This window comes from Tenebrio molitor, chromosome 5 (assembly GCF_963966145.1).
Source record: "Tenebrio molitor chromosome 5, icTenMoli1.1, whole genome shotgun sequence".
NCBI classification, from domain to species: Eukaryota; Metazoa; Arthropoda; class Insecta; order Coleoptera; family Tenebrionidae; genus Tenebrio; species Tenebrio molitor.
Window position 1 is genome coordinate 5,795,972 of NC_091050.1, and position 11,747 is coordinate 5,807,718.

At 30.1% G+C, this 11,747-nt stretch overlaps 1 protein-coding gene across 1 annotated transcript in view; it reads right to left on the reverse strand.

The window, feature by feature from the left end:
- LOC138130258 (uncharacterized) overlaps positions 1–11,690 on the reverse strand; it is a 30,859-nt gene extending 19,169 nt beyond the window's left edge. The window contains exons 1-3 of the mRNA XM_069046688.1: positions 10,986–11,690; positions 5,692–5,841; positions 4,337–4,372 (exon numbers count right to left, since the gene is read on the reverse strand). Of these exons, the coding sequence (XP_068902789.1) occupies positions 4,337–4,372; positions 5,692–5,827 (172 nt within the window). The 5' untranslated portion in view covers positions 5,828–5,841; positions 10,986–11,690. The remainder of the gene's footprint in view (positions 1–4,336; positions 4,373–5,691; positions 5,842–10,985) is intronic.
- Between the last annotated feature and the right edge of the window lie 57 nt (positions 11,691–11,747).

Here is an 11,747-nt window from a genome sequence, read left to right on the forward strand (position 1 = left end):
ACATCATAAAAATTTATAATCACAGCATAAGTGAAATGTCAAAATTTTTCATGTTCTATCAGGACAAAAGATAAAGAAGTTTAAGATGCGCAGGTTCTAGTAATCTGGATGAATCATTGTTTTACGGATCAGTTGAAATAAAATACCTATCATCATTAGATTTGATTTCAACTGAATTTGATTTAATCTCTTCACATGAAACATGAAAAAATCATTAACTTTTTGATGATTTTTTTCCAATCATCACTTTAATTAGAGATTTTAAATTAAATTTATGCAAGAATGAATCAAGTTGTTCCTATAATATACCAAGCCTCTTATTTATTGTTAAAAATATGTAAGTGCTGGACTGTATAATATACAGTTTTACGGATCAGTTGAAATCAAATACCTATTATCTAATGATAATATGATGAGATTAAAATTATTGGAAAAAAATTGAAAAATTTTGTAACGTATTTTTAAAACTATGTACTATCGGTGGACATAAAAAACTGGGACAAACATCAAATTTGTATAAAGTCAAAATTCAAAAATATACATTGTGTAAATTTGGCTTTTTACAAATAAGGTTATGAAAATTATGACATATTGCCAAAAACATCAAGTTAAAGTTCAGTTCTTTAATGACAATTTTAATTTTGAGTGACAGTTCAAAAGTCTGAGACACAATGAGCAAATTTTGGATGTCCCAGCTTTTAATGTCCACCGATAGTACCTACTATAAATTTACCATAACTTATCACATCAGTGTTATCAGGTGAATAGTTACAACGATTATAAATGGTACACCTAGTAACAACCAACAATAATAATAATCATCATCATCATAATTATCAATCATCATTCAAGTGGGAAACAATTGTCGAGTTGTAATTTATTTCGGAACAATTAACTTTGTTGTTAATTTTATGCCAATACGATTGATATTTGTATCAATTTAAAAAACTGTAGCTAAGCACCGTTCACGTTGTTGTGCTATAAAGCGGACGTGGATGGCTTGATACATTCACGTGCATACATCAGCGTACGAGCAAAATTTCTGGCGAAGACAGAAACTAGAAACATCATCGCGGTGTTCTTTGTTCTTCTGATTGTGCATTCAACAACGTGGCTTTATTTTGCGTCCACATTGAGGAGGTTCACGAATGCACATGCATGTCTCAAGGCATCCACGTCCTTGTGTAGGAGCCTTAATGGGAGGCCATGATTTATTTTTTTTTAACGTTAGACACACTGTTTGATTTCCGTCACTAAAGTGCGCGGACCTATCAAAATCAACATAATATGTTGCTGAATTTCTCGCGATGTCTAAGGGTACGATTATGTTGGAGCTGCGATAAGAGCGAATTACCATTTGAAAACAATGATACTTCGCTCTTAACACTCATCGCAGCTCCAACATAATCGTACCCTAAGGGGTAGATTCACGAAATTTAGATAATTTGCAAATCGAAACACCAAATACAATGCTTCAACAATATCAGTTGTTATGGTTTTGAATTTGCCATGTCTTACCGTTTTCGTGAATGACCCCGTGAGTATTCTTCTATTGCAAACTAGTAAAACTGACAACAATGCACTAGACATTGACGCTATTTATAACCTCAAACTTAGAAAAATATAGCTTTATTCAACAGACAGCTTTACTACCAAATTAAATGCAAATTTTAATTTCCATGGCCTCCCATTATGCCAAAACAACCTGAATGCATTTTACGTCATCATTTTACAGTGCATTTTTTTTAACTGTTGCCATAGGGAATTGCATGGTAAAACTTATACCCCCTGTTAACTTTTGTTCTGATGAAAATATTCAAACCATTTTTGGAACAAGGTTTGAAGATTTTTTAAAGTATCCAACAGAATACAATTCAGTATCCTAAACTGTCGAAAAAGTTATGAAAAAAATATTTTCTAGCGCGCCGGAATAATGGTACGTCGAGCGGCCGCCAGAATAGCGTCCCTGTCGGCTCAATCAGCCAGCACCTGACCATCTCCACTTTTGACTTTTGTTACTTTCATTTAAAAAATAAATAGCGAGATCTCCTCGAGGCTGTGATTAAAATAAATAACAAAATAAAATATAAAATCTAATTTTTGTTCCCATATCGTCTACTACGTTTTTGTCAAATTATTTACGTTCATTAATTTCAATTTTGAAGAGTAAAATTAGTAAAATAAAATTGCTTGTCATTACGTAGTCTTATTAATGATCTATTACAAAAATAAAAATTAGCACCAAACCTGCAGTTAACAGAGGATATTATTTTTACCATTCAATTATCTATGGCAACAGTAAAAAAACGCATAAGAGGTCAACCAGAAACTGTGGAGAAATTAAGGGCAAGAATAATTGAAGCTTGTAATTCCATTACAGTTCGACATTTACAAAACACGCGAAGAAATTTTCAAGATCGCTTGGGACATTGTCCAGCAATCGAAGGAAAACACTTTGAACAATTCCTTTGACAATTTCTGTTAATTTCTTCAGTTACTTGTGCGTTAACGTTTTTACATTTTGGTTTTTTTTTAACAAATAAATGTTTAGATGTTCTGCCATCCAAAAGCTAATTTAATCATAGCCTCGAGGAGATCTCGCTATTTTTTAAATGAAAGTGACAAAAGTCAAAAGTGGAGATGGTCAGGTGCCGGTTGAGCCGACAGGAACGCTATTCTGGCGGCCGCTCGACGTACTATCATTCCCGCGCGCTAGAAAATATTTTTTTCACAACTTTTTCGACAGTTTGGGATATTGAATTGTTATCTATCCGATAGTTTAAAAAATCTTCAAACTTTGTTTCAAAAATGGTTTGAATATTTTCATCAGAACAAAAGTTAACAGGGGGTATAAGTTTTACCATGCAATTCCCTATGGCAACAGTTAAAAAAAATGCACTGTATATCAAAATATGAATTACAAATAATAAACAAAACTATATGGCAATATTGTCTAATGGTTACGGTTAATAAGGTTGTTTTTATAATCAAAATTGTTTAACTAACAGTTAAAACATAAAACTACAAACGCATCATTAACGGGTGGCAAATAAAAATTTAGACAGATTTCATATTTCTTAATTCATACACACATAAATTATATTATCAAGTTGTTCATTAAATGACAGATAACGCTAATTTATATAACCGTCAATAATTTATTAAATTTTACACTTTGTACATAATTAAACAATCCACGGAAAACATTTCTGTTAAAAGATTTTTTAAACAAAGATTTGTCTAGAACAGTAAAATAAGGACCGGACCCGGATGCAAAGTGGTTCATTGTAGTATTTTCGAAAAGTATTTTTACGCTAAAATTTGTATTTTGGACGATGAAAGTTTCATCCAAGTAAATCACAAGTGTCTGGTCATGGTATTTATTATAAGAAAACTTTCGCAACAGCTACAAGAAAGCTGTATTTTCTAGTATTTAGCAGAACTCATTTGGAAAGAGTGAACTTTCAATGAATGTTCAACAAAAATAATAGACAAATATTTAAATTGGCAAATAAAACAACAAGTATGCCTTGTGGACCATTAAATATAAATTACGTAAAGTAACAGATAATGGCCCATAAATTTGTACCCATTAACGACAATGAGTTCTTCTTGGTAAGTAGAATTAGGTACTTGCAATTGCTGCAAAAACAGTTACTGTTTAAAAATGTGAATACAAGTTTTCTTTATTAACTAAATCCGAAATGCTGACATAAATTTGAATAGAATTGAATAAAAGAGTAAAATGAGATAAGTAAAAAAAGGACACTAACTAATGCAGTATAATAAAATACAGGATCACGCGGTGTATACCTAATTATGCAGTGAATTTCTAATATCACATAATATTCTGAAACAAAGACATTAGAAAATAAATGTTATAACACTTTTGATACAGCACTCGATCATTTGATGTATAATGTATGTACGTGCTGCGCATTCTAAACTAACTACCAAATCAAGTCTAGTAAAGAATTTCTAATACTAACAATAAGAAGGTCAATCTTTTTTTTATATATAAATTATATTCAGAAGAATAACTGAAAATTTGAACATTATATCTTTAATAAGCACTATAATTGACATTGCATGTAATATTGTTTGGATATTTCTTAATATTTAGCGAGATGGTAATGTAAATTTATAGTGGGAGTGTCAAGGTTTGGCGACCTCAAAAAGTTTGTCTTTACTGCTGTTTAGAGCAATTAACTATGATTTCTGAATAATGTTCAGTTATAAAAATATTTAAATTGCGACAATTTCAACAACACAACATTGCCATTGTGTCTGTTCTTTACTTAAAAAGTAGCAATTTGGTTTCGAAAAAAGTACTTACCCCGATAAATACATGCAAGAGACAGAGGATGGCAGCCTAGAAAAACATCTGCATGAACATTTGGAGGTACATTCATTAATCATTATCGATGCAAAAATATTACAATATTCATTCAAAAACTTTGCTATTTGCCTCTTAAACTACAATTCTCTAGTCATCTATTCAATAAGATACCTACTTTGTTATAAAATACATAAATTGATGTGTCAAAATAAAATAATTTCACCCACAAAAAATAGCTTTTGCTTATCTTACAGGTATATTAATGTCAGTATGTCAACAGTTCTTACCTTTTGTATTAATAATATGATGTCATCATTGTCAAGTCAGAAACAAACTGAATATGTATTAACAAATATCCAAACATATTGAATTAAGAGAATAAAAACAGATATGATTTATTTTTAACGAATGATATATACAGGATGTATCTGAAATATGTGTTATTTTTTAACCAGTGAACTAGCCAATTTATAAAACTTTTCTCTAAAACATTTTGCAAAATTCACAAATTTTCCAAAAATTTTTGCCCCCAATTTGTACCAAACAAGTCATCTTGTGTGAATATCATGAGAGTTTTAATTTTAATTATTTAATTTTTTCTTGTAAGTTTTTTAGCAAGGCTCCGTTTCTCTCACAACAGAAAATGTTCCAAGTTTTAAATTAATTTGTAACGCTTTTCCGTAAAAAATTTAAAGAGAAAAAACATTTCATTTAACAACAAGCTCTGCTACGTGTTAAAATTAACACACACATTTTAGATACACCCTGTGTATTCTCCAACACTATTCGCAATAATTTTGTCGTACACTTTTTTCTATAGTTGACTTAAGTTGCAAAAAACCACTTGTCATTTGCAACAGCATTTTTTTCATATTCTTGAACCAAATAAGGGCAGAAAGGGACCAGAAAATCATAGTTTGAGTTGAATATTTTCCATATAAGTACAGTTTTAAAGTAACTTCAAATGACTAATGCCATAAAAATACTGTTGCAAATGCAATGTGGTTTTTTGCAACTTGAGTCAACTTTACTTAGTGTTGGCAATTCATATTGCCATTGTTGTGAAAAGAAATAGTGGAAATCATTACATATTATTAATTTGAATGGATTAATTAATTAATAATTAGTTACTTTTATACAACTAAAATTATACTCATTTTATTCTAGTAAACCTTTCATATTCAAGTCACTGACAAAGTTTCTAAGCAAATTTTAATTTAGTTTTATATTCCTTTAAAATATTTCAATATTGAAAATAAATACTGCACTGAACCTGTTTGGAAGATTAATATTGACTCCGTTAGTTATTAACTAAAGACATCTAAATATTCTGATTACTAAAGCAAACTTACCGTTCTTTTTTTTTAAATTCGATGAATCATTCTTACTACGAACTACTGCAACAGGAATCGTATTTGACACATCCACCACTGAAATTTTTATTCCATTGGACACTTCTTTTTTACTGCGCGTCGTATTTTCGTCCATCTTTTTCGATTAATCTTTAAGAAATAAAATACGTCGACAATTAGTGGAGATAATCTGTATCAACTCAATAAATTAAGAGAATTATTTTTTAAGACAAGGATTATTAGGTGTAATAGGTATAATTGTTTAATTACATTTTTATCTACTAATGGGTTTACAAATGTTTTCATTGTAATAAATCTGATCGCCACATAATTTTTGCTAATTTACGAAAATTGTTAGAATTGCTGAATGAATTTACATAATATTTGATTATTCTACAATAAAGATCATCATTTCAAAAACTTACACAGAAGACAACACTTTACTTATTATCTACTATTTCAAATCAAAATATTCCCATTATCGCTGTAATAACAATGAATCAATTCAATGCATAAAAGCCATCAAGGTTTATCCAATCAGGCTCCAAGATCATACGTTACCGCTTTCTTTGATCTCTGTCGGTTCAATTCCTGCAGGAGCAGTTATTTTTTTCAATAAATATCGCCTTGACTTTTCTCTTTATCTACGTGTTGTATAACCTATTTTTTACGTTTTATGGAACAAAATAGATTAAAGTAACACTACTTTCTTTAAGTATGTACACTTATAATGTATAAAAAAATTAAAATCAATAAAGCGCACTTCAGTAAAATGACGAATCATGATTTTTTCCGTTTTTACAAATATTTGATATATTGTTTACCAGATAAAGAATAAAGTAAACTAATGTTTCTCTTATTTAATAACGAGTATTTTATGGACGATTTCAAATAAATTATTAAAGATGGCCTTTTTTGGACATCATCAAGGATATAGTCAACAATAAGGTGTGCGTTGTATCATTTTGGGTAAGTTCGAGGGTACATAATTTAATCGTTGTCAATTTATTAGGTTGTGTGAGTGTGAATCCAAATTTTGACATTGAACTGTTACCTTCTAACACTGAACAATTTTTCATTAATTTACAGTTTGGTGAATCTAAAGGCTGAATCTGTATTGTTTCAGTAATCAAGCTGACATTGTAGACGTCACCTAATAACATTATGTATTCACCGAATATCTATAAACAATCTATTTCCTTTGATTTAAATAGCAGCTAATGTGCGTGCAACTCTGACTTTGAAGTTTGGTGATGTACATTCAGATTTGAATGGAGTAGATTAATAGTTATAACAAGGCACCGGAACCAAAAGTCAAGGAATTTCCGACAGTTTCATAAAATTGCACTCCCACACCGTGTAAATAACAAAAATGTTATCAAATATCTCTTACTTATTTAAATAACACAGCGTATTAGGTCAAAGGATTTCAGTCTGTATAATCATTACATTATCATTTTCACAACATGCCACTGTTATTTTAATAATAATCGGAAGTACTTAGTAGGTCTGTGACGCAAAATCGTATTTTTTTTGTTTCGAAAGCTGTAATTAGTTAATAAAGTACGTTGAACGAAAAATAGTTTTCTTTTTTTTAAGTACAAAATACCGTAAAAGATGTAGGTAATTACATTTACGCCACGACTTTTGATTTAAAAGGAAACAGCTTTCTAGCTTGTTCTAGTTATTTTAGTTAATTGTTTATTTAAGCAAAAAAAGGGGCAAACAATATAAATTAATCGCTGGGAATATTCACTATTTAAATTTCTCAACAAGTCATCAAATTCAATCACCTTTCAATGAAATTAACCTTTGGTGACTCCAACATGCTGCACCTTTATTGATATTTTGGTACCCTTAACACCAGTTTTGCGGACAATCTAATCAGCAGTTAACTGATGTCCGATAATTGCTTATGACCTGATAAAAGCTGTAACAGTTATATGAAAAACTCCTGTTTTACGTCCAATAAAATAATACAATAAATGATATGATTCTCATAAAGAGATTAAAAAAAAAGAAGTATTTTCGACACTCCTACCGCCGACCGTTTAAACCAATTTGAGTTCACATAACTTAAAATTGTAATTTAAAATCCTTGATTGTAGAAATAAAATGAAACCGATTTTTCAAACCATCAAAATTTTATGTTTGGAGCAATCAAAAATCGTAAAAAATTAACGTTTGTTATTAATTACAATGTGGTCTCACTGTCTGACCATAATTTCGATTGGAATCTCAAACACTGTGTCATTATGATTTAATTGGTAAATGTTTTTGATCTTCTATTCAATAATTGTTATTTCTACTAGTATTACAGTAGTTTATAAAAATAGTCGTTTATTTGACGAGTTCTTGTGTAAATTGGGGTTTTTTTGGCACGAGTAGGCCAGTTTAAAATGCGAGTGAAACGAGCGTTTTTAAGGGCCACTAGTGCCAAAAAAGCTAAATGTACACACACACGAGTTGAATACAACGTTTTTTTTGTTCGACGAGCCCCTTAAAGGCACCAAATCGCTTAAAATCTTTAAAATTAGCATGACGTTTCGTTTTGACAAGTGGTGACATTTATCAAAATCCGTTCACATAGGAGAAAATTCTCAAATTCTGACAGTGTCGAACAAAAAAAGAGATTTAAACAAAGTAAAAAGACAAACGAATACAATAATACATACAAGGTAACGGGTGTTTTTTTTTTAAATTTGGCGTCGAAGTAGGCGTTGAACTGTCGATTGTGAACACACTATACAGGTTACTGATCACGGATCAGTTGTTTAAATCTTACGCTTTTACACGATTGGTGCGATTTCAATCGACTCTCCAAGGCCTACTTCGACGCCAAATTTAAAAAAACATCCTTTACAACAGCCTTGAAAATCTAATTATTGTCTACAGAATAAAAGATCTATTTCTAAATTCTTTTCAATCACCGCGATTTATTATAATTTGACCGCAAAGCACACAGCAAAAATGTATGTGACGAAGAGTGCAGATTGATTATACATACCTATCCTTAACTCAAGTTACAAAAAACCACTTTGCATTTGCAACAGCACTTTTATGGCATTAGCCATTTGAAATTACTTATATGGAAAATAATCGACCCCAACTATGATTTTCTGGTCCCTTTGTTTCTTTATTTGGTTCAAAAATATGAAAAAAACGCTGTTGCAAATGACAAGTGGTTTTTTGCAACTTGAGTCAACTATACATATACAATTTCGGCACATTTTTAAAATACACCCTTGTATATCATATTTTATACATACTAGGTATTTCATAAAAAATAATATAAACAATAAATTATATAAAAAATTAACTCAAATTGTGAGACCAATTTCGTACTGAAAACAGGTAAAAAATATGTTTTATTGGGTAATACGATAATATCTTAATTATTAATTCAGTCTGAAAGAAGCAAACCACATAAAAGGAGAAAAATCATTAAAAAAATCAGCGATTGTTTACCTACACTTTAAAATGGAAATGAAATTTAATGGATGTGCTGCGCATTCTTTATCAGTACATTTTTGAAACATTACTTTTTTATAAAATTAAAAACTGACGTAAAGGCTGGCAAATAAATAAATCACAGAAGACATTAAAAGCATAAACTCCACCTTCCTAGCATTTAATCCTTCGAACTTTGCTGATGAGAAATATGTTTTTAATTGCAGTGTTATAAAATACTTCAAGTCGTTTATATAATTAATATATACGTGTCGGTAGGTAATTATAAAAAAAAATATAAAAAATTATCTAAAGTTGACTCAAGTTGCAAAAAACCACTCTGCATTTGCAACAGCACTTTTATGGCATCAGTCAATTGAAATTACTTTAAAATTGTACTTATATGGAAAATATTCAATCCAAACTATGATTTTCTGGTCCCTTTGTGCCTTTATTTGCAACTTGAGTCAACTATACTTGTGCTGTGATCTTTCAATATCGTAGAATAATGCAATTATTGTTCATTTCTATTGAAGAAAGTATAGGTACTTTCACAGATTGAAAAAAAAATCGGAACTCTCAGAAAAATCTAGCAAAAGAAAATGAAATCTTACTCTACTGTCTTTAGCTAGGAGTTGCATTTTACCATTCTTAGAAAAAAGTAGGTACTCAAGTACTTTGTATGACTTTTTATTTTATTATATCACAAAGAATTATCACGGAAAACTAGGACAGCAAAACGTCGTAGTTATGTCAACTTTTCAAAAATGTTCTAGTGCCTAATCTTTCTATGTTTGTATTTGACATTTTCATGTACGGTCGGTGGACAAATAAAACTGGGACACTTAAAATTTAATCTACGTAAATCAGACCATTGAATTGTCAATATATTTGTCACTGTCTATATAATATGTCATACCAAAGTTAACCTATACTTATGTGATTGTCATTTTTGTCCCAGTTTTATTTGTCCATCGACTGTACCTACCTAATTTACTCCAACAAAATTTTGTTGTACCTACTCGTTTTTCATGAATTCTATAGTACAGCTCGAGACACGGAATTTCGGGCATTACTGTCAAAAAATTTAAAATAGGCTTTTCATTATTAACCTCAATTTTACCGTTTGCGACAATTTTGATTGACATGCGATTGACGTGAACAGAAAATAAATTTCAAAATTTAACTTTTGAATGTCACGTTGACAATAAAGAGTGATTTACGTCGCAATTTTTTAAGATGGCTTTGCTTTGTTAACTTATATTATGTAGTTCGAGGTATAAATATTCATAAACGCACCACATACTATAAAAAAGATACACTAGTATTTTTATCACGACTCATACTACATTATCATTATTTTAAATGACGCCAGAAAATTATATGTTTCGTATTCGAATTTCACTGTCAAACAATGAATTATTTCATTTTTCCCACCCACTATCACATCACTCACATAAGATAATAAATACAAGATTTCATTTGTAAATTGAAATCCATAGTTTACGTTTTTAAATTGTTCAAAAAAATGTCTTTCTTATAAGAAAGCAAAATTCTCCTCTGTAGTAGTAATGAACGGTCGTATTCGCAAGCTATAAGCTATTTTTAAATTATGTTATTTTGAACATAAAATTCCCACTTCTTACTAAGTTGGTTTTGCAAACGTGCGTTGTGGGTTTGCCTAGATCATGAACCCGTTATTAAATGAGTAGTAAGTAGAAAATAAAATTAAATAAATCAAGGGTGATTGCAATACAAAAAATTTAACATCTTATAAAACAGATCGTAATTCATCAATAATTGAATGAAAAAGAAAAAAGTTCCCGGTAATGAATAATACTTACAAAGGTTATTACAAGAACTTTATTGATTCACTCACAAGATGGTCTCGAGATACATTAATGATTTCTTGTTCTTTTGTTGAACTAAAATATAAAATAGTTCTTACAAGCACTGCGTTTAATATCTACGTATACACAGCTTACATCTAGGTATAAAACACACATCACAATGAATACTAAAGTCCCCTCTACAGTCTAGTGCCGGGGATTGGTTTAATATCAGCAGAACGTCGCCCCCAAACATATAATTATCTGGGGATAATAATCATAATATAACAAAACCAAAGACAACGATTAATAATAAAACAATCAATAAACCGGCGTTTCTATGTTGGCACAGCAATAACAATTCGATTTTTATTACCTACTTATTACTTGAAAATAAATTTAGAGCCGGTTTCACCAACGTGAGTTAAATTTAACTACAAATTAAAATATACGAAAACATTGTAACTAAAGTAATGAAGCATTTTAACCCGCAGTTAACGTTAAGTGGCGTTGGTGAAATCAGCCCTTAATAAACATTAAACGTCATTAGTTAGTAAAGCAATCGTTACCTATCTTATCTCTAATTTTGCTTTCACATTATTTAAAAATTAGTTAAATGGTTAAACGTTAAACCGTGTAATGTCACATTGATTTTAAGGGTACCTACGGTAAGATAAAACTGCGCAGTCTCTATACCTACTATTGCTATCTACTTTTATATTGTAACAATTGCTTCTTTTCTTTTATAAAAATTAAAAATAATGGTTATTTTAGAAA